General features: G+C 43.6%; 1 protein-coding gene across 1 annotated transcript; it reads right to left on the minus strand.

Moving 5' to 3' along the window:
• Positions 1–253: 253 nt before the first annotated feature.
• EGLN3 (egl-9 family hypoxia inducible factor 3) lies at positions 254–24,088 on the minus strand (the record flags this gene model as incomplete). The annotated part of the gene is made up of 5 exons (XM_079537457.1): positions 254–291; positions 1,344–1,417; positions 2,092–2,228; positions 3,831–3,950; positions 23,732–24,088. 5 exons carry the CDS (start codon positions 24,086–24,088, stop codon positions 254–256), a joined length of 726 nt encoding a protein of 241 aa, XP_079393583.1.
• Positions 24,089–24,757: the final 669 nt, after the last annotated feature.

Raw genomic sequence — 24,757 nt, forward strand, 5'->3', positions numbered from 1 at the left:
CCTTTTACTTATTTATTTTTAAATTAAAACCCTGGTTACTTTTTCCAGCAAAAGGCAAATAGAAAACAACAGTTCCTTCTGCCAGATGCAGGCATGACAGGAGGCTGCCTTAAGTACCATCAATACAAGATGCACATGCTAGACAGAGACACAACCAGTGCGTTCTTGTGCATAACAAAAATGTGCCATGGTTCATTGGAAATAGAAGTCATCTTTGGGATCCTATTTCTTCACAAAGTTCAGAAATAGTTGATTAGTTTTCATTAAGAGCTGCTTCTCTCTTCCTTGCATCTAGATAAAAATAACCGAGAAAAGCCATAGTTAAGTCAGAGAGTTCCAGTAGCATACATCCAAAACCAGAAACAGAATAAAGATAGTTCGTTTTCAATGGATAGCACTTCCACTTGAGACTCTTGATATGAATTCATCATGTAGACTTAACTGCTACATGAACCCACAACATGTTAGCAAGACAGTCCTACTAAGGTTTTGTTTTGTTACCATGCTGATGCTGAATATAAGTTATACATCATTTACGTAGCCCAGTAATCTTTCAGAGACTCCAGATCTGTGGTAATTTTTTCCCAGCTCTTGGCTCCTTGCTCATAATCCCATCTAAGAACGAAGTCTGTATTTGTTCTGCCTGCCAGCTACAGAAATGACAGCAGTCTATTCTGAAAACCATTTGACTAATTATGATTTTGATGGTCTCCAGCTGAGTAGCACACACTTGAAAAAGAAAGAATACTCTTGATACTGCATTCTGAGGAACTGCCTGAGGCAGTCCCTAAAGACCAGAAATGAAACTGATCCAAACAACGCTTTGAGCATGAGCATAGGGCATGAGAGCACATCTGGATACTCAGTCCCCTACTTGTATGCTAGTACTACAATACCAGGTGCTGCAGACAGGAAGGCTGGAGTCAGGTCATCCTGGGGTTCCACATAAATGTCTCTGGGATGATTTCAGGCCATCTGTGAAACTAGCTGAAAGCAGGCAGTGCATGGAAAGCACCATTATCACAGCTACTCTAGCAAACTGTCTACCAAAAGGTGTGCTTGTATGTGTTTATAAACTTTGTTTCTTTCTAACTTCGATAGTCTATACATTCCAAGGTCATTGTGAATGTGTCCACCAAGAGGTTAATCCTAAAGTAAAATTAACATCTCAGCCATAGTTTTAGACGAAAAATCAAAAATCACCTCTTCCATACTCCCCATCAAGGTTATTGAGGCCAGGCCTTAATTTTCTACTTTCATAACTGTCCTAATTCATCTCAAATCATTAGTCCTAAAAACTAAGGCCTTACTCTTCTAACTACAGTATTTTGTAAAAGTCATACCAGTTAAGTTCCTGAACTTTTTTTTTGCTTCTGCTCTTTCTTCAGCATCAAAATACCACACGGTCATGGCATATCTATAAAAGAAAGAAATCTTGTGTTTGGTTCAAATTTTGTTAATAAGTTTAATTCTTATAAGAAATCAAACAATAAAACAATTGAATTCATAAATCAAAAATGGATACAAATGGCACATATTTGAAGACAAATACAGATAGCACTTTATATGTGTATTCAAACAAGTAAGATAGAAATATAGGTGAGAATTTCTGCTTGAAAGCATAAAAGAGTGCACAGCCCCTGGTAACAGAGTGCAAAATAAGTCACAGACTTCTGCATGCTTTTCTGTTCTGGGATGCCTTTAGGCAGCTTGGAGCTGCCTATGTCACATCAGCTTTTCACAGCCTGGTGACAGACGGTAGCCCCAAGAATCCCTGTAGTGTTATAAGGGCAAAAGTGTGACCCAACATTTCCCAGCTAAACAGCTATGGCCAGTTTGGAAGACTTCTGTCACTGGCAAAGAACTTTTTTCCATCACACAAAGAATTTGTCTTTCAAACTTGCTATTCCTCATTTGATGAAATTCTAGTAACTGAAAAATATGAAATCTATTCAAAATCTGGCTATCTACTTTTTATGCACATATGTCTTAAAACAAATACTCAATAGCCCTAATTTTAGATACAAATGATGTGTATTGGTAGAAGCCATGCTTTGCTTTTTCCTTGCAAAACTTCAGCATCAAATGTACCTGGTTGCATAAGAAGGCTGGACTTCATGAGGGTTCCTTCGATCTGACCAGAAAAAAAGCAACCTGTCAAAAATTGGCTCAACATCTGCTACATAGGACTTCCCTTCTGGGAATATTCGAAGAATTCCACCATGGAGCTGGAAGAAAAGGAGAAGTTATTTGTTACACACATAAACAGCCACATATTGATGCAAGTAACAACTTATTTTCACCTCCACACCATCCAAACATAGTAAACATTTAATAATAACTAAGGCAGCTATATGACAACACTGGAACTGTACACTGTGTTTCCTGGCCACCTCAACTTTCAAACAGTTTGTAATGTTTTAGCATAGATATCTGGGTAAAATAAATGATCCAAGAAAGAAAACAGTGACCCTGTCACAAATGCCCAGAAACTTTTGAGTTTGCAGCTACACCTCTGGAAGCAGTGGATGCTGCAGGGCAGGTAAGGATGTTCTACTTCAGTGTAAGATCACAGTCTCCTCTCAGCAACTGCAAGAAAACTGCTTATGGTATTTCAGAGCCTGTATTTTGTAGAATCACAGAATCCTTAGAATCCTAAGAAGGGATCTTTAACGTTCATCTAGCCCAGTTTCCCTGTAATGAACAGAGACATCCACAGCTAGATCACTTTTCTCGGGGTCTGATCCATCCTCACCTTGAAAGTCTCCAGAGACAGGGCATCAACCACAACTCTAGGCAACCTGTTCCAGTGCCTCATCACTCTCACTGTAAAATATTTTTTTCTTATATTTAACCTAAATGCACCCTCTTTAAGCTTGAAGCCATTTTCCCTTGTTCTATTGCCACAAATCTTGCCGAACAGTCTGTCCCCTTCTCTCCTGTAGCTCCCCTTCAGATTTTGAAAGGCTGCTATTTCACAGAATCACAATTTGATTGTTTAGAAGTGTAAAAAAACATCTTGTTTTTTTACAAAACCCTTCTAAACCCCTTGTAGGAAAACCTACAAAAAACCCTTATTTTGTTTCCAAACTATAAGTATGGTAAATTCCAGGCTTGACTTAATTGTTTTTAGTAATACAGGCAAAAGCAAGAGTACTACCCTGACCCACTGGTGATCGAAGATGCAGAGAACAAGCTAGGCCACATGCCTGTTCCATCTTCTTGAATCATAGATTATGCTGAGCTCGGAGGGATCCACCAGGATCACCAGGCCTAGCTCCACACAGGACCACTCAATTCCAAACCCTATATCTGAGAGCATTGTCCAGGTACCTCTTCAACTCCAGCAGGCTTGGAGCCAAGCTCCCTGGGGAGTCCATTCCAGGGCCTGACCATTCTCCATCATAAGGAAGAAAACCACAATTGCAATTGCCTTAAGAACTCCTGTAAGTCTAAATGCTAGATTTGGGCTGTTTCTTTACTCTGCTCACAGAACCCACTTATTCCTCAAGGGATTATGATTCTTTCTAGAGTTTCATTGCTCTTTTTCTCTAAACAAAACTAAGTGCAAAAGCCCAGTGCTTACAAGAGTTATTCTGTAACAACAAAACAATATGTGTGTGGGATGGGAGACAGAACGATAAGGAAACAGTTCAGATTCTTACTTCCAAGAGGTTGCTATAAACACCAACAAATATATGTAAAGCAATGAAGAATGGACCATCTGTTCAAAAGTTTATCACAGTTCACAGAAGCAGCTGACTTCTCCAAAGCTCTGTTTCTGAAGTAGTTTTTCTTCATGCTCTGCCTCAGCCTTGTGGCTCACTCACCTTGGAGTCCCAGTTCTTATTCAGGTAATAAATACAGGTGATGCAGCGCCCATCGCCATTTGGGTTGTCCACATGACGCACATACCCAGTTCCATTTCCAGGATAACAAGCAACCATAGCCTGAAAAAAAGATAAAGATTGTAGAAAATTATTTCTTCAAGATGCCAACATTCCTTTGTTCTTCCCCGAGCATCCTCCCATCACCCGTTTTGCTCAGCATTTTTCAGATTATATATACAAAAGCTGCACCAGGAAGAATTTTCACACAAAAACCTTTTTCCACTGGGTAGATCAGCAATGTGAAATTGCAAACAGGAAATAGATAACCTTCATATTTCACAGTATATGCACCAAGACGAAAAAACAAAAACAACAGCAAAAAAAAAACAACTGGCATTTATGATGCAATGTTTTTGTTCTCTACAAGCTACGTGACTTTGAAGCTGTTCGAGATAAAGTTTGCTTGAGTTTCTAAAGCTGAGCAGTCATTGCAAAACTGAATTGCCAGTCATAATGAATGTAGAAAGTGGTCTCAGGACATTATGCCTTACTACCTCCATCTTCTATTCAGATTTTCTGATCTCTGTCATATACATCCCGTTGATCCAACACAAAGTGAGGTTCCCCAGGAAGGGTGGGTGGAAGTCCACAGAGCAAAGTCTAACTCTTTTGTGCTGTGTTTGCACAGGGCAGCACATGTTTGCTTTCATAGACTGAGCCACAGAACTAACCAAACAGTTTTCAGAAGCTTTGATCATTTGTATAGCTGCTGAAACAATTATTTCATTCACCATGGAAATTTCACCTTGAATGATGAGATAATCTCAGTATGAATTATTACAAACCACATGACTGAAATCAAGACGAAGGATCTTAAGAGGGTTTTTAACTTTTTCAAGCAGTTAACTTGAGTTAACATCATTAGCACCTAAAGAAGGGAAAAGCAGGAGAGACTACTGGTTGGATACAAGATCTTTGTCCCAGAGTCATTCCTTCACTACTGGAACCACTTGGTAGTGATACCAGTCACCTTCTATGGGGTTTGCTCTAAAAACAAGGCAATAGAAGTCCTGCTCCCACCCCTCCAACATCTCCTTTCATTGCCAGTATTAGCAGCAAGAGTGATGGCAGATGACAGGATATATTCATATATCCAGGTCCAGACTCAATATTTAGAAGTAGTCTCTCAGGGCTGAGTAGAGAGGGTGATCATACTCCATCTCTGTGGCTATGCCACTGCCTGGATGCTGGTGTGCAGGGGCACACCACAGGTTCCCTTTCAGCTTGCTACTTATCGAGATCCCCAGAGTCTTCAGGTTTCCTTGGGGAGCAGAGCAGCCCCCCAGGAGCTCTTCCTTCACAAAGGCAGGATTTCACATTTGTCCATGTTGAATTTTATGAGAATGTTGCTGGACTGTTTCTCTGTCATCCTAACTTTTTTATTCAAGGTCTTGTACATGCTTAATCCACAGGAAGATTATATGATTTTGCACCATTGGCATGACCTGCCCTTAATAATTTGCCAAGCACGGTCAGCAACAGCATTGAAGATGCAGTATAGGCTTTACCAAGAAAAACTGAAATTTACACTTAGGAATACCAGGGTTCTTGAATTTTGCTTCCTGGCACCTGTAAAGCCATGCTGTTCATGGTACTGGGATTGGGGTAGAAGTCACCGTCAGCCAGCACAATGGATCCCTTGGACTCTCTGGTACCAGGAGCAGCATTTGGGTAGTTAGGATGTACATACACACACTTACAGCTGTAAAAATACAGCTCTGCACTTCAAGTGATGTGTAAACTGGCTCTGCTTCTTCCCCATGAGGACCAGCAGAGTAGTACCTGCAGATAGCAGTAAGTCACAACTCACTCTGTACCCAGACACCTCAGGCAACCACTGCTTTGAGGCTGGTGCCTCATAGGGGCAGGAGATCATATTGAACAACTGCAAAAACTTATAATTCTCAGCCCTCTCTTATCACACCTGGCACTTAGTGAGTTGCCTTGCCATCTGTGCTGTCTGCTCTGTTGTCATTCTGGTCTACAAATGGCTTCATAGCTAAGCTTACACTTCACTATCAGCTTAAAGCAAAGCACTGAAAATGAGTTCGTAATAGGCTGTAGGGATGCTCTGATGGAGCCATACCCACACTGAGGGGGACAGTCCTCTTGCACACTCCCCATTCCAGCACAGCAACTCACGGAGGTGAGCTCTTAACCCATCCCATGACAAGTGAGCTGCATGAAGCCTAACAATTTAAATAACTCTTCTCTAAACCTGGTCCCTGCATGTCTGGAACATGACCCCAGCAGCTGAGAGGGCAGGAAAGGGGGCAGAGGCTTCCGGTAGCCAGGCAGCAGGCCAAGAGTGGGATGCCGGCCTTTATCACAGACAGCACAGCTGCCACCAGGGAGATGCAACCTATGCGACAAGATTACTGAAGTGCCCCCAGAACTACCCAGTGCTACAGCTATTAAACATCATAATAAAAAAGGTGCTGGAGAATAACATACTTCAGGCTAGATCCTTAAAGGGATTTAGGTGCTTTGCTTACCACTGAAATCTGGGCATAATGCCAGAGTTTTCCCTCACACGGTATGTTCTGTTAGCAAAACTTGTGCTTCAACTTGGAGACAATGATGCATTATTTACCACAGGCACCTTTTGCAACCACAACACACAAAGCCCCTAGGGATCAACCAGCAGAACAATTCCCACAGAATCCAAGAGCTCTGGCCTTGCTATAACTTAACTTAAGAAATTTTGCTAGTAGCAGCAAAGGGAGAAAAGCAAAAGTTCCTGGCATGGAGAATATTTGAACAAAACCTTAAACAATGAAGGGAAATCATTCTGGTCCTCCTAAAACTACATCAGGCTTTATCAGAGAACTGGCTGGAGCAGCTCCAGAGCAGATCAAGCTCACTTCAAGAGGGACTCCAGCTGTTAGCACTACTTTTGAATTCATTCAAAGCAAGCAAGAAATAGCAGACGAGCTGCATAACCCAGAATTAATTTAAGTAATTGGTAAACACTGGTATTTGCCAGTTAAGTGGAGGGACTGCAACAAAAGCTGGAGGGTGGATCATGGTAATGAAGCCATTCACCCCTCAGGTGAGGGAGCATCAATTAAAACTTTCTTTTACTGTTGTGCCCACAAGAGTGCACTGCTTTTTGGGGAGCACCTCTTTTCATCAGCCAATTTCAATCCTAAACTAACTCCAGCAGATAGCAGGAAGCAGAAACATACCTAACTTCTTTTATTTGGCAATACAATCCAAATACTGTGGGCTTAACTTCCCACAGTAAGCACCAGAGGAAATTTCTTCAGCTACTCATCTTATTTCGAGTTAAAATAGATGGATTTGCCTTATCAACAGCTGAAATTTAAGATCCAACTTGTACATGTATACACTTGCAATCACATATACACACTGTATTTTGAAGACCAATACTCCAATGGGTCATAAATTAAAGCCTACAAAAATTGGACAATAAAAAGCAAATTATCAACACTTCAGTTTCTGCGCTGTCATTATCAGAGATGTTAGGTATCCCAAGAGGGTGCAAAGCAACCACCTGTTAAACAAGCAGTAATCAGCAGCTTTAGTAAGGAGCCAGGAATCATCAGGAAGCTCCACGCTGCATAGAACTTGTGAAAGTAAGTTATTCACCCTTCATTTTTAAGTATTATACTCAGGTCAACCAGAAAAATCTGCAAGTCAAATAGCAAGACATCAAATAGCAAAATTTAGAGATTGATAAAAAAAACCAACAGTTCCACAGAGAGATTTTTTCCCTGCTTTCCAATGCTTCTAGTAAGGAAAAAAAAAACATGTTCTCTTAGCTGACAGCAAGGACCATGCTGTGAGACATCATTCTGGTACATTTCAGAAAACAAGCAGCACTGGAGTGGACTGATACTTGGAACAAAACACTTTGGAAAACACCTCAGCTAGAAGATGCACAAAGCTGAACAGGAGACCACAATGGCAGCGAGTAAGGAGGAGATGCTCTCCTCGCCTACTGCTCAGCCACAGCCCCCTCATGCTCCTAGGGTCGTTTGCACAGGTGCTGCTGCAACCCACACTGATCTCAGCCTTTCCTTTCAGAGTTAGTAATCTACAACTACAGAGAAGTGACCTGTGTATCTCCACCCTGCCAACACACATGACCCATTAACTAAAAACTTTAAAATTTGTTTTTTCCATTTGCTGCACCAGAGTCTTGGATACTGTTGAACAATTACCACTTTTAATCCCTAGTGTAGATGACCTCTGCATACAGCTCATGCATCAAACAGTTAAATTAAGAACTCACTTGTAAATTCTGTCAGATGAAATGAACAACTGTACAGACAGAAAGCAATGCTGACCCAAAATACTGCTATAGTGGCTGTCTGGAAAACCAAGCTACTAAAAAGAATTAAACGATGTTACAACCAGTGCAGCTTTCAGATACATTTTTATTTGGCTGCACGCTTCCAAATTTCCAGAATTTCAGTTCAATATGAGGTTGCTAACCTTCAACTCAAGTGACAACAAAAATCACTTTATCAAAATTTAGGAAATGAGGATTACTGGGGTTCACTTGATTGACTTAGGTCTGAGTGCATATTGTACTCAAACCGCTTTTAGTTTGCCGACAGTCTGTACAGCCAGAAAGCATAAGGCACACAGCATGCTCCACATTAAAAGAACATGAGTAGTCTGACATTTGATGATCAAAGATGAGAGATTCTCAGTTGAGGCTTGTCTGACACAGGCACAACAGGATGTTTATTAAGTACTCGCTTGTTGCACCCAATTGTGCTCAAGTGTTTATTGTTTTTTTTAAACTGTGTAACACATAACAGTTTAGTATAAAAAAAATTCATGAACATTATTAAATGCTAGTTTATTTGAATTCATGAAAGTTAAAACACTCAACAACTATGAACTATGAAAATCGGTCTAATTTATTACCCTGTAGAGATGGTTGGGAACAAAGAGAAGGAAATTACATTAAAATAAAAATAACAGAGACATTTGCCTCACGCCTAGTGGAAACAGAATCAGTTCCAAGGGGCAAAAGCCTGCTCACTTCATTCACAGAAATCACAAAATGGGCTTCAGCAGCAGCATTGCATGAGAAACCATTACCTCAACTCCTAACCCATAACTTGATTCTCAGCCTGAAGTTGACTAGCCATTGGATTTACAGAGCCTCACCTTCTGCTTGGTCAGCTTCTTGTTCTGGGGTGTAAGCAAGAGGGGAGAAGGTTGTGAGGAAGAATTATATAATATAATATATAATTAAGAAACACTGGAAAAAGGGCTCGAATTTTGCAGGGGAAGTCACCTATATCTTTTCACTTCAACTATCAATCTTCATACTGAGGCCTAAAGCCAAGCAGCACAGAAAACATCTAAAAAAGTAAAAAAGCTGATAGTGATAATAAAAACCCTGGGGCTACCACCTTATTCTATTAAGAACAAGGCAGATCAAACTCCATGAATTCACCTTCAAGCATTGTTTGCCTGAAACTTCCTTCATTAGCTTGTAGAAGTAGCCCTAAGCACAAAGGTGCCTGGGAAGCAAGTGAGAAGAGTCTTCTGAAGGGCCAAATGAGATATGAATGGCTGATAAGGACCCTATACTGGGAGACTCCTTCTCTATGAAAGTCTGGAGCAGTGCATATTGGACATACATCTTCATTCCTGCTGCAAGAACTTGTAACTGTACGAAAATTCTGGTTTTTATGGACAGGATTTTAGCCAGTTGATCTGCTATTTGCTTCTCCTTGAATGGGCATGAGCTTGACTGTCCAACTGAGATCTTCCAAGACCAAAAAATTAACCTTTCTCCTTATTCCATTTTGGTCTTTCACATGCACCACTATAGCTCAATTATCATTTGCAAGGTTCACAGAGACATATTTTGGAGAAATTTTGAGTGGCTGCCTGAGAGTGGGAACTGGGGAGAATATCGCTGAAAAAGATGATAAATTTTCTAGGAAAAAATTCAAAAGTACTGTGGTTATTTTTGCTCATTATTTTTATGGAAGACAGAAGAGATTGCTTCTACTCTTAGCTCCAGAAGAGGTTCAGTAAGCAGAAATAAAAAATTACACATGGAAGTTCTGTTTATGAATTATCATCATACCATGCAGATGTTGATGACTGGCTTGAGTGGTAGCTCAAGGGGTCCCCAGTAAGCGTTCAAATCTTATGGAATTTGTATGTAAGGCAGCTAGACCATGGATTGATATTGATTTTTAAAATGAACTATTAAATTAATCTGTAACAAGGCTCATGAAGTTTTTCTAATGATGGACAACAAAATTTAGCTCTTCGTGGCTTAAAGAGTTCTATTATGGAGAAGGACAGCTTCAGAATAAGACTATTTTTCTTCTTTTCTTAGCAGAACATCCACTTTGAGATAAGTGTGGATGCTCTCCAGTTTCCAGTTGGCTGTCAGGGCATTGCCACTATACAGCGAGAAGGCAAAGGGCAGTCATGCAACAGACATGACCTGAGCTGGCAGTAACAACTTGCAGCTGCCGAGGGAGCATTTGTGAACTGAGCTTGGAGACAACAGTGAGTTTCATCAAGATCTCCCTGTTGCTGGATGCTTCTTGGGGTCCCAGAGTTGGAGAGGCTATTCAGAAAACTGCAAAGGACCTGATGGAGGGGGAAGGTCTCCCTGTTTCTAAGGAGAAGAATCTGATTTTTAATTTCATGGATGAAAGAGTTACATTTACCTTCTTCCATATACTGTCTGGATTGTTATTTTATTTGACTTAACAAAACATCTCCTGTTGTCAGGCTACCACTCAGACACAGTCTTCAGTCTCTTGGCAAGACCAGGAGAAAAGAGAAGACTAAGGTTTAAGGAAATAAATCTAAAATTGCCATAGGATCCCAGCTGTACTTGCAGTGAGCACCTTTGTCTCTTCTAATTGAGAAAAAGATTAATCTTCTGTCTTGTATGTTTAGTAATCCACATATTCCTGCACATATGTTGATTAACACTTTTCTCCAGTTCCTAGAGCTCATGTCTGACATTCTGCAATGGGAAAATCAGGTTAACACTTATTTTACATCACCCTCTGACCTAAAACTAGTTTTTAGGCTGAAACATTACCCAGCCATTGCTCCTTGCAAGCAGGCAGAGACAATACAGCTACAACAGAGATTAAAATGCTGTGAAGAGCAGACATGCCATCGTGGCAGGACCTGAGATTTAAACAGCTATTGCCAGTGAGTTAGTTCAGTCAAGGATATTCAGTTTAAGCCCCCAATTAGCAGCTGTAAACATGCGCAGTGCCCCAGTGTATCAATAAAGGCTGCTTCAGTTCAGAAGGACCGCCCACCCTCAGCTGCTGGGCCCTGGCTGCCGGCCAGCAAGATGATGGTTTAATGACAGTGCTACGTGCAGAGCGTGAGGCTATCAGCAATCAAACGCAAACTTTCCTCCAGAGTACACTTCATAGAGAAGCTGTGGAGGGAAGAGGAAAAAAAAATATATGTTTGCAGCACGCACCAGCAGGGCGCTTCTCTTTGCTGGGTCTCACTGGTCTCCCACACCTGCATGCCTCTTACAGATAGGCTAAAACACCTATGCTTCAAAAAAAGTGCCCTGTGATGTTGCACTTTTGGATTACTTTTGCCTGTACCTGAAGGTCTCTTTAATCACCCAGAAAACTACTTTGCTATCCCTCTCCCCCCAAGAAGCAAACTAGGATGACCAGCACTAATGAGAAAGCTCCATATGCATCTAATGTGGGTGCACATCCAGCATGGGTACAAATCCAGTGCAGGTGCACATCCAGCACAGATGTAGTAAGCTCTGTAAGGAGCCCCAGGGGGCAGGGAGAAGGCCACCCCCGCGGAAAGGGGATTCGTCAGTGCAGGCTCATTAAGGAAATATGTAAGGATGTCCCTGGGTGGTCAGGCTCCCAGTGGGGAATAAAGGCATGGCAACCAGCAAATACATCCTCCACGGGATATTCCCACCTATGTTGTAAGAAGATAAGGTCATAGCTCCTTTACTATTCCATTCTTGCATCCGTTGTCAGGAATTAAGACCTTTTCAGTTCTGCTACTTACCAATCACCCAGAAGATTACACCACGTTTTTCACTGCAACATTTCAAGACTTCTGTGTATTTCAAAGCTCTTAGAGGTGCATTAAAAAAAGGCCAAGAAAGACAGCCACCACAGCAAGTTCTTGCAGGTTTCTTGCTGCTATCAGAGCTGCATGAGCTGGCTAAAGCTCTTTTTCTTTGTTACCTGTCATTCACTTTTAAACCTGTGGGCCCAGGGTGAGTGAACAGTGCTGCCCACAAGGCTTTATCACATAACACCTGCTAGGTGGCATCTGCTATGCATTCCTCAAACATCTCACACCAAAGGTGGCTGTGAACCACCACCAACTTGAAGACAACCTCACTGGGGACAGACGTTCCCCTTCACCCCTGTCTCAGCAGCATGTGTCCCTCCTTGCTACCAAAGGTGGCAGGGTCCAGACTAAACTGTGACATAGCAGTATCCTAAAAGTGCCTCAAGGTTGCTCACAAAGCTGTTAGAGCCATTCAGGCTTCAAAGGCTGCCCAAACATTACTGCACTAAAACTGAGGTGAATGGTTTTCAAGTGTTTGTTATCACAGCAGTATTGCCAAATTAAGGCTAATTGATGAAACCAGTTATCTCCTACCTTAACTTTGCAATGAAGCTGTCTCACTCGCCTCCTGCTCCCCCCACCTTTGTGAAGGACACTGCCTAGCTAACAGCACACTTACCCTGCACAGGACTTTGTGTAAATTAATATTTATGGGTAAACTCATTAAAGCTACCTATAATAAATTACCATCAGAAGTAATATTGCTGTGCCTAAACAACATAAGGAGTCTTTATCTCTAAGGCTTTGCCTGCTTTGGCTACCCTTGTACCTCACACCAATGCAATCTGTTGAGTCTGGGTGCAATAAAAGGGGGTGAACGTGTTCATAGTGACACAGCACTTTTCCCCACAGAAAGAGAGAAGCTGTTCAAATTCAAGGCCGTTTATGATGATATAACTATACACCTGTTCTAAGGTTAGGCAATAAAAACATATTAGTAAATAAATAAATCTATCTATTCATTTAAGTGTGGTTGTGTCCCCACCCCACCATCCACAGTTGATGCTCATAATAGCAAGATGTGTGTCAACAGGAACTAGGCAACTCTGAGCAAAGAAAGCATGCATACATACACATATGAATGCACATGGCAAATGGAGCCCCATCCATTTTCATACCCTTGTAGTTGCACGTTACCATTTAGAAAAGCCCTCGACCCACATTTGAGGAAGTCTTAAAACCCAGCTGCCAGGCAGCACCAGAGCCCAGATGTGAACTCAGTCTGCTAAAATCCTACTTCTTTTTTTTTCTACTGGTCAAGACTCTCCCACAGATTTATGCTGCCACCACCCGACAAAAAAATCCAGCCCTACAGGCTGACATTATGGCAGTATGGCCACTCACAGAGACACTACCCAGGTGGTGGCCCTGTGCAGGACATGGCCATGGCTGCAAGTTTCCCAGCCCCCTTCATTCTGCTTCTTTGCTGCTTCCTGCATCTTTACCCAGTAACTCCCACAGCAACAGACTTCAGAAGGTCTCAAGACAGAATTTGGGACCAGGACTTAAAGTAATAGTGTTTCTCAGAATGCAAAGTAGTTTTTGCAGGAAGCACTGCAAGCGCTGAGCAGGAGGTGTGGTCTGTAGTGTGGGCTCAGGATGTTTCCTGAGGATGCAGAAAGCCTGGAGAGGTCTTTCTGGCTCTGTTCCCTTCATTTTCCTCTTCCTCTCCAAAAGCTTTCCTCTCTGGCATCCAGCATGATGGGAGCAGTGTGTCCTCAGAGCCACTGTAGGTGTGGCTGACAGGGCTGGGTGGGAGCTGCTCTGTGGGGTACTTGCTAGGCAGCCAGGGCCAGCAGCCCTGTCCCTACCCCTGCTGCTTATTGGGATGGAGACAAGAGGGCAGGGGGTAGGAAGCCCCCTAGCAAGGGGGGGATACAGACAAAGGGGGGCCAGTCAGAGATAGAGGGGTATAGAAGCATCAGTAGGCATGGGACACAATTTCTACTTCTGGTCACCAGCAGCATAACTTGCTGTTTTTCCTAACTGCAGCCAAATTATCGTGCTTAGCTGAAGTTTGTTCTGTGGATTGTAAGCAGACAGGCTTTTAACCGAGACCTAGCAGAAGACAACTGTAACACAAAGAACAAGAAATAGGAAGTATTTCTATCACTTGCAGGCATATTAATTAAAAAAAACAAAAAAACAAAAAAACAAAAAAAAACCCACACCAATATACAGGTCAACAACATTTTCACTATTGCCAAGAAATTATCTCTGTGTCAGGCAGGCACTGAACCTCTAAGTCACTAGTTAGGTGCCAATTTGTGTATTTGGAAATATAAGTGAAATGTAAAACCTTGACACGTCAGCCTTTGACAACTATCATATGTTAAATTACAGTACATTTGTCAGCAAGGACTTGCATTTGCAAATTCTCTCATTGCTCCTCTGCAAAGAGGAAGCATGTAAAATACTTAACCAGGCAGTGACCCTTCCTGTTGGCCAGCTCCAGAGACACCGTGCACATGCTGCACAGCCAGAGAGAAGCATGTTAAACTCATGTTAACTTAGGAAAATGGAAGCAATGGTAAATACTGTAAAGAATGAAGTTATCAGTACATCTGGGGGACCCTGTTCTCTTCATGCATGGCTAGTCAGATACCATAATTTGGATACCTCAATGGAAGGACATGCTACAGCACTTACAGTGAAGCTCCTCCCTTTTCCGCCTTCAAACTACTTCTACCAGATTCCGGATAGGAAACTAGAAGGGAAAGGTGCAGTTACACTTCACATAGTCTACAGCAGCAAACACTACAAGCACAACTTAACCTAGGAATGGGAAAGTTGAGAACTGAGATTTAAAGTACTATTAAAAAAAAAAAAAAGCACACTCTACCAAATTTCTCAAGTTTTGGATGTTTTTCCACCAGCACCCACTGCCTGGAGCACACCTGCCAAACACTGCTGTGCATCCCAGGCTCTCCCTGCTCAGGCAGCATTCCCCAGTCCTGCACTGGGCAGCATATACGTCCCCATATGCGCTGCTGGGATAACTCTCCTAGTATGAGCAGGTTTGCTGCGAGACAAACAGTTACAAAAGTCAGAAACAAATCCTAACTGCCATCTACAGTGTGAACAGCGTGCATACTTAGCCTTTCATCAAGAAAGGCTCCTTACTCCCTTCCAAGCAGCAAAAAAAATCTATTCCAAACCCAAGACAAAACAGAGGAAGAATTAGGGCAGAACAAGAAATCACAACTTTTCCTGAAGTAGTCTAAATACTGTAGCACACTCCAAGACAAGCACAAAAGGATGTGCTACAGACCCATTGATTTCAAATGGACTTTAAAAAAAAAAAAAGCTTCAGTTCCTGATGTGGAGTCAAACCTTCAGAAACATTTACCTTGTCTTATCAAATTGTAATTTAAAAAGTGACAGTGCAAGAAATAAGGTCTATGCAAAGATTATTATGACTTACAGAAGTGAAAAAAGGCAAATGTTTTTTTTTGGCCAGTCAGATCTGAGAAGAAAGTAAAGAGTATCCTGATGAAAAGGATGTGAACTATATATATATATATATACATATATATGTGTGTGTGTATATATATATATATATATATATATATATACATACATACATACACACACACACACACTTCATATTCACATATATTTTTTTTAATATATATATTTTAAAAAGTTATTCCTTGCTACAAAGTAGGTTGCAATTCCTTGGTGTATGCCAAAAGATGTGGTTACTCTGCCATTTCCATTTGACAAAGCTTTGGGCAAACTGTTTCCAGACTATGTAGGCAGCGTGCTCTATACACTCCTCTAATCTACACTGTTCATTTGTGCCATGGGTGGCTGGTGGCACAAATGTTTGCTGAGCTTTCATGGAATCATTATGTTCAGTAAAATCTCTTGCACTATTTTACTTGTGCAAAATTAGAGCAACGAGCTGCTTCTGTAACCAAATGTTTTCCATTAAGTGTTTTGTGATGGCACTGATTTTCTTCGTCTGTGCATCTTATTGAAAAACAATGATGACAAAAAAAATGACTGTGGGGAAGAGCTCCTCCGTCACTGAGGGACAGACGATGCAGATGCGAGTGACAGGGGAAATGGGGTTTACAGCTCTCCAGACCATTGCAGGAGCAGTATGAATGGCATGCCTGTGAATACTTAAGCAGCACGAGACAGACTATTTGGCAGAAGCTTCCTTCATTATTTTTCTTCCTCCTCCTCGCTGTCTAAACATCTAGAGAGATCTTCTTGCTTTCCTGACCAACTCCCTGTCGTCTCTTTTCAAAGCAATAAAAGATCTGAAACAAATTGCTACCTAATGTAAAGCGTAAATCAAAACCTTTTGCAAAGCCACCCTGCAGTAGTTATTCATAACCCTGAGCCCACCAAGGGGATATCAGCTGCCCTTGTACAGGTACCAGGAGCAGTTCCAAAAGCATCTCAACCCTACATCTCCCCTGTTAATCCAATAAAGCCTTTCCAGATCCTTAGGCAGCCTTATGCTGCTGGCAGCCTTCTAACAATGTTTTCAGTTCTCAGCACTGAAACAGAAGGATTACAGTCATGATAAATCCAATGAATGGCTCCCAATTCCCTCAAGTTGCCATGTGCATATCCTCCTCCATAAGCCTAAAACCAGCAACACTTATTCACCAGCTTCCCTTCCTGACCTCCTGACTCTCACAAGCCATCCACTGCAAGGTGGACAAGCACTTTGCAACCTGCTGGTGCCAAAGGACAACTTACCTTTTACCTACAACATAATGAGGGAAAGACAATCCTTAAAACAGAAGCAGGAGAAAACTTCTTAGAAAAGTAAGTATTTAATAATAATAAGTACTTTGTAAGAGTCATCTTGAAATATTTGGTGTTAATTTCTAAGTGTGCCCAGTCCACTGAGCAAGCATCAATTTTTCATCTATTAAAAATGCATCCATGTTCGGGTCACTGTGATTTTACCTCCTCTCTGATTCTATCTTCCCTCTGCTCCAACCCTTCCACATGTGGGAAGGAATCATAGAATTATTAATGTTGGAAAAGACTAATGAGATCATCCAGTCCAATCACCAGCCCATCCTCACCAAAACATGTCATGCAGTGCCACATCTACATGGTTCTTCAACACCTCCAAGGAGGGTAACTGCATCACCTCCCTGGGCAGCCTGCTAAGCCACATCACCATCATCACTGCTGAGAGGAAGGAGAGAAAAAAAAAAAAAAAAAAGTTGTGTTTAGAAGATGAAAAGGTGTAGCAGAAGAGAAAAGGGAGGGAGAAAAGGCTTCCGGGATTAATCTAAGACAATTTCTCACGAGGCAACATCCAGGATAAGGCTGCGCAAATCAAGTAAGTCTGGAAGTTGATGAAACAAGAGTTTACTTTGATATCAAGTAAGGACATCAGGGTCAGCACAGGCAGCTGGAATTCTTAATAGAAAGAAAAAAGTTCACTTTATTGTGTACACGTTGTCCTGCATCAGTGTTACCAGCATCAATGCATCTTCATTTAAACATAAGCTGTTATTAGCACTGAACTGTAATGAACTCAATTGTTCATTAATAACCACCTTGGAAAAAGGCTGTCAGCTCATCCCTCCTTACCAGGCAAAGGGGCAGTGGGGGGCACTGCCCTCTGAATCCCGCATGTGCTGCTGGGAATTGACTGATTTCAAACGTTGTGTGACATTACTTTATTCCAAGGTGTGGAGGTACGAAGTGGGATCAAAGTAAGGGAGAGAAGATGTTAGCTGACTTAAATCTTACTTCTGTAGTTAGATTTTAGTAGTTAGAGTTGCCCTAGCAACTCTCCCAAGGACACTGTGCCTGACAGTGCCACACACACCCACCCAGTCCAAAGGACAAGCACACCATGACCCAAGTGGCACTCATGCCATCTGCTTACCACATTCCTCCCCACACAGCTGGGTAAGGCTTACATCAACAGCTAACAAGCAATGAGCCCTTATACAAAAACAAACTGAGAGGCACCTATTTACTTAGGACTTGTGAGTAATAGGGATATTGGCATGCACATCAGTATGGCTTCACCTGCAAGTCTCTGGCTTTACAAGCTAACATAGCAGCACTGGAATGGATTGGTACCAAAACAGCTATTGCAGTGGGTAGGCAGGTACTGAGGAAGATGTGCTACCAGTACGTGGAAGATTGTAGAAAAACCTCACTGCTCTGCCATCATTATACAGCTCAGGAGTCTAGTAAGTCTCATCAAGCACTGCCAGACTGCAAAACTACAGACATGAAAAATATTGAATAAACCACCCTGACACTTCAAATGCGTGCACAAACAGTGTGCCCTCCATGCCATCTATCCTCCACTCATTTCCCCCATCTTGCAGGAATAGCCATCTTCTGTCTTCCTCTGCATCCTGACTGCATAATGCAGGGACAGTCTCCTCAAGGAGACCAGTGGGTGATTTCAGACTTCTCAGCAAGGGCTGGGCAGGATGGCCAACAGCAGCCATTGGCTGGCAGAGGCTCTGGTGCCACACTCACTGAGGATGGTGCAGTTTCTCCATTTCTGCCATGAAGTAAGACTATCATCAGTGCACTAAACTCGGGTTCTTAGGAGCGATGACACGAAAGGGGTACTAAGCTTAGGTTTGAAGTGAAGTGGCTTATAAGCAGCTTAAGTACAAGCTCCACTAACATTCTACCAAGGCCACCCATGCTCCTGAGCTCACTTGTGGGCACATGCACCACTGTCTGTAAAATGTTGATCCTCTTTGCCAATACTCTATCCCTGCTGATAGATTGCAGAAAATAAACATATTTTGAAACTTTCAAAAAGTCACTGAGAATAATTTGATGAAAAATAAAAGCAAGCCAATATACCCAGGTTTATATTCATTTATTGCTCTGACTGTCAAGTAAAAATTATACATTCATGTGTATAATTAACCAAGCTAACTAATCCTGCTTGACAAACACATATAAACATCAGTTTTGACATGGAGCCAAAGCAACCACTCCAGGATCCCTGCCAATGCTGAATTCCTCAGTCTGATATCATAAAATGACTTGTCTGCTGTATTTACAGTTCCAGTGCCTCTGGACTCTGCCGGCAGCCAGCCAGAAGAACAGATTTGAACCTACCTACCCACTATGCCAGAACATGTGCATTTGATTAGGAAAAAAAGAAAGAAAAATTATGCATATTTCTTCTGGATGGCAGTATGCATCAGACCTCCCATTGTCAACTAATTGCAAGGCATGCTGCTACGCAAGTATCAAAAAATCCTTTGTGAAGAACAATGAACCAGTATATTTCTATAGGCAGATCTTCAGTTCTGCTATCCAGCTCCTCACATCTGCACCTCAAATCAGAAAAAGCAGTGTCTCTTCCCATTTTAATTGCAATGGACAGAAATTGAATTCTTATGAGCATAAAATAGAATTTTTCTTTTTCTCATAAATAAATGCAAAACTGTTTTGTCTCATTATCTGATCTGATGAATTTGGAAGAAGAAAAAAAAAACCTGATCTGTGCCATCTTATGTATTTCTTAAATCCTCAGGAACAGAAATCTTGGTAACAACCTGCTAGACAGGCCAGGTTTCAAAACCTATCTACGAACACACACAAGGACCTGCATCATTTTTCAGCTGTCACTCATGAGCCATGCAGTGCCACCACCACACTGTGCCTGCTTCTCCTGTGACCTTCAAAGAGAGCCCACCAGGGTCTGGGTGACTGGGAGGTATGCATCATGAGGATGCAGAAGGCATTCCAGAAGAAGAGTGAAAAGCCCACAGTAAGCTTTTGAAGCACGGTTTTCAAAAGAGTTCACTTCCCACAGGGACTTCTAAGCAAACGAAGCTCATATTGAAAACATTTTTCAACTTCAGGCCATATACTTGATATTGAACAGTATGACTTGGATTCTGAGCTTAAAATGTCAGCCTCAGGCTTTCTTCAATAGATGTCAGCTCTTAGGACTAGGGCTTCTTACCTCATTTTGTAGCCAGTTGGCTCACCAGCTCAAGGTACCCCACAAGTCACCCTCACATAGATTTCAACTCATGGCAGCACCAGAAGGGTATCAGTGACATGCAGCAGGCTGTGCCACTGCCAGGACCAGGGTACAGAGTCCACATCAAGCTCTACCAAGCCACCTTGTCAGGCCATCACATCTGGGGACTAGTGCACACTGAGCCTCACTGCTGACCTGGCACAAGTGGCCCAGAGCAGCAGATGCTGGCAGAAGACATCACTCAGGCACCCTGCCTGACTGCAGGGAATGCCACTCTTCTTCAGAAAAGTGTGAACAAGGGAACAGCCACATCCCCTCAGGGACAGGCAAGGTCCCCTGCCTCCCACTGCACACACCCAGGGCTCCTTCAGCTCTGAAGTACCACTCAGGCTGCTGAAAGGGCAAGTACCCCGAACTCCCCAGCAACTAGCACACCTGCAGCTTCCAACCTAGAAATCACATTTCTTGTATCTGTAAGCAAATATTACCCTATTTTTATTTTAAAAAAAAAAGCTACTGTTGCCTTGGATTCTTTACTTATAACACACAAGGATTTTTCACAAGACATCTCATCTATAGAACTTCACTCTTGCCCCTGGATCATTCCATAACACGTGGCAGGCCCGTGTCACCTCCACACCTTACGTGCAGGTGGGCTCATGCTTTTCACAGATGGGAAGACTTCCAGCACCAAGAGCCCCTGCAGAACCCAACTATCACCAAGAGAGACTTTGGGACAGAAGGAGCTAGATGCTGCAGCACTTCATGGGCAGCCCCTGAGGTGCCACTGGTTTCAGAACACTCCAGATGATTGGCCTCACAGAATATGCTACTGCCTTGCTCATCAGCTCTGGCCAGCAGCCAGCCGCTCCCTGCTGAGTACCAGAGTTCCTGCAGCATGCAGATAGGTCATCAGAATATGGTATCTGTCCTTGGGCCAGAGAGTCGCTCTGTGCAAGGATGTCAGTCTCCTCATACCAAGATGACTGAATCCAGCTCAAATACATCTTGGCGAGATCCTCAGACATTATCCACTGCAAAAAGAGAACCACTGAATTACTTCACTACCAAATAGAAACTCTACTTTAAGAGGATGCAGAAACCAACTAACACTACGTGGGGTCTGCAATAGAAGAGCACTCTAAAAGGATGTTATCTGGTTATTTTTATCTTTTAACCATGTCAGCTAATATTTTTAAATATGACTTGTTCCAAAGATAAATTTGGATCACTGCTTTGCAAGGATGAAAGGTTACATTTCATTATCAGCCCTCAAATACCAACCAACAGCTCTTAAATGTATCCGGTACCCTTGTAAAAGTTTAACTTCCATCCATTCTCTTTGATGAAATCTCAACTTTCTTGCAATGGTGTTGAAAGTCATATGGAAACAACAAAATCCTACTCTGACTCATTTCTCATATGTAGCTGCAAGGAAAGCTTCCTTTGTTGTACAAGAGTCTTTCTTGTCTTCTGACATTTGTTTAGCTATGAAAAAATGAAACCCATGAAGCACATTACAATAAGCAGGCATTTAGCTCATAAAAGTTCATTTATTAAGAAAACTCCTACTTTTTCAATACTTAGTCTGCAGATTAAAGACATACTATTATTTAAAAACCTTAAATATATAAATAGTGATGAGGCCAATTCACTTCCACAACAAGGAGTTACCATGTAGCCAAAGCTTACACTTTCAACAGATTGCTATGGAACTCTTAGCCCTATCTGTCAAATATTTATTTCCCAAACCAATAAATAGCACATCCCTATCTAAGAAGTGTTGGCCCAGTTGTTTAGAAACATCTCCCTCTGAGAGGTTCTCTGAGCATCCATTTCTGTGCACAGTTGATAAAACAAAAATACACACAAACAAAAAAAAGAAAATCATATTTTTAAATTCAGCATATGTGTTCACAAGTCTTCAGAAAACAAGCAAAAAGGGCTGGTTTAATGGTGGAAAGAGAATGTCCATAGGTGACATGGGAGCCTGCATGCACTGCAGGAGTCACTTGATTAGTCATGGGAATAATCTTCCTGGCAAAGGTGTCCCACATGCCAGCTACACATGACAGCTGCTACTCCCATATCTATGGCATTTATATTATTATCATTAAGGGATTTGTTACTCTTAATTTCAGATGGATATTTCTCTGCATTTAGTTTTGCAAACTATATTGAGCCCCTTTCAATCTCATGCTGTTGTACAGCATTTTCACATACTACTTGGAGGCTGATACTTCCCTGGTGAATCACAAGGGCCAAAAGACTCGATAGCAAGCAGCTTGGTACTTATTTATAAAACAAGTTCTATCATGTGTTACCACTGTTGGCACAAAATTGTGGCAAGACCACAACTCCATTTCAAAGACTCTACATCCCAAGAGACCTTTCTCCCCAGCCAGCACCAGCAGCCCTCCCACATCTAGCTGAGTTTTCCCCAGATACCTTGCTAACATACAGCATTGTGCCTTCAGAAGCTAGGCAAACAGAAGCCACCCAGAGAAGGATCTGAGATGCCTTTAGATGCATGACCAAGCAGACTGAGTATTTATACTTCCCTACACCACAGATAAGCGAACACCGATCCACTCATTTTTAACTAAATCTACCCAAGCTTTAACCAGATTGATGGGCAGTTCAGTGGGGCTGCACAACAGAGCTGTGCTCCAGCCTTGTGTTTTTCCCATCACTGTGTGGAAGTGTGTGAGGGCCTTCCAACACACAGGTTCTAAGAGGTTCCCAAGCAGCTGGTAAATATGGCATGTAAGTTCCTTCATTTTTCTGTGGAGGAAAAAAAAGAATCTCATCACCAATCACACATCCCTTTAGTTCGTTGCAAGTTAGGACCCAACCAAATACTTAACCTTTCATTTGTCTTTTAATTTAAAAAAAAAAAACAAAAAAAAAAACCCACACATCATTTTTATTTCTTGCACTTCCAAAAAAGACATGGATGTTTTAGAAGTATGCTACATATTACGGAATTCAAGTCAGAAAAGAAAAGGAAAGAAAGGGGAAAAAAAAAAAAAAGAAACAAGGACACTTTCAACATTCAAGACAAAGAAATAAAGTTGGTGCCAAACCAGCCTGCTTCACCACAGCAAGACAGAATAGCGAAGTTAGGCCAGACTTAATTACCAAAAAAAGGACAAATTTCATTGGAAAGAAATCTACAACGGCAATACACAGGGGTCCTCTCCATTCCCAAACAAGGGAGCTTCAGAACAAAATATAGACTCTCTCCTACCAAAACAAAAAGTTTGCCACACTAAGACAGAGAATCTCTTACTTTGTGCCAAATCCCAGCGGGTGCAGCGATAGCCTCTTCAGCTGTAGGACACTGGCACGAACACTGAAACTAGCTAGGACTACCTTGCCGCACGGCCGCGAGTAGCCCAGCAGCCCGATCCAGCCACGTACGGAAGGGCTCTCCGTCAACCTGGACCAAGTCCCTGAAGAACAGTCAAGCTCACAGCAAGGCTGTTCTGGCAGGGTACTCCCAGCACGGCAGTGACGGTCCCCGCAGCTGGGAAGTGAAGTGCCGACGGGACACAGCACAACGCCATCAACGGACGAGGGAGCGGTACCAGGGACGAGGCACAGGGCAGCCCCCCGCGGGGCCCCTCTCCGGGAAGCCGTCTGTGCTCCTCTCCCGCCGCGGGTGTCACCAGGACAGCGTTCCCGGTGCCGCCCGGAGCGGCGCCGCGGGATCAGCCCGACGGAGCGTCCCCGGGCCGGGAGCAGGGAACCTCTCGCAGCCGCGAGCAGCTCCACTTACCTTAGAGCGCTCCTTTACGTAGTACTTGCCGAGCCGGCTGCCGCAGTACATCACCAGGCGGTCGATCAGCGTGAGAAGGAAGTTGATAGCCTCGCAGCCTTCCTCCGTGCCCCCGATCCACTTGATCTGGTCGCCGCGGAGATGCCTCTTAGCGACACCGCGGCTGGGGCCAGCCAGCTGCCCGTCGGCCAGCTCACCGTCACGGTGCATGCGCTTCACCCGCTCCAGAACGCAGTCGCCCACCACCTCCCCCAGGAAGTTGTCCAGGTAGCAGAAGCCGATGTCGTGCAGACAAGGCACGACGTACTCCAGGGCGAGCCTCTCCAGGTCCAGCCGCATGATGTGCCCCAGCGGCATGGTGCGGCGGGGACGGGCGCGCCGCTGCCCTGCAGGCACCCGCCTTGGTAGGTGATGCCCGCCGGCTCCAGGCCGGGACGGGACTCCGGAACGGGACCAAACTTTGCAGACGCCCGGACGGGGTGCGCACAGCTGTGCGCCTCTGCTCAGCCCCGCACCTCAGGGACGACGCTGCTATCGGAGCCCTGCGCTGATATCGCTGTTACCGCACAACACCGAACCGCACTCTCACGACGCCCGCAACCCCCAGCGCTTTAAGGAGCGGGCGGCAGATGGCCCCGCGCTGATTAATACGCGGGCTACGTGCGGGATGTGTGCTCGCAGTCCGCCCGCTCCCGCCGCGCCGCCGCACGTGGGTGGAGCCCGCCCGGCACGGAGAGCCACGCCTCCACCGCGCCCCCTGCATCCACTGCAGCCAATAGGCACTCGGGGGCGGGGCCTACCCGAGGGGAACAAGCAGCGAGCATTTCCACACGTGCGAGCGGGCGAGCGAGCGGGCGGGCGGGCGGGCGTGGCCTGCGGGCAGCCGGCACAGCCCCTGCGAGCAGCCGGCACAGCCCCTGCGAGGAGGGGGCAGGGCCAGCGCCATTGAGGAATTCTCCGCCGGCATGTCGGCGGCGCGGCGCGGCGCGGCTACGAGCGAGTCCGGCATGTCCACGGGCCTTCTGC

The sequence above is a fragment of the Tetrao urogallus genome (assembly GCF_951394365.1).
Source record: "Tetrao urogallus genome assembly, chromosome: 6".
Lineage (NCBI taxonomy): Eukaryota > Metazoa > Chordata > Aves > Galliformes > Phasianidae > Tetrao > Tetrao urogallus.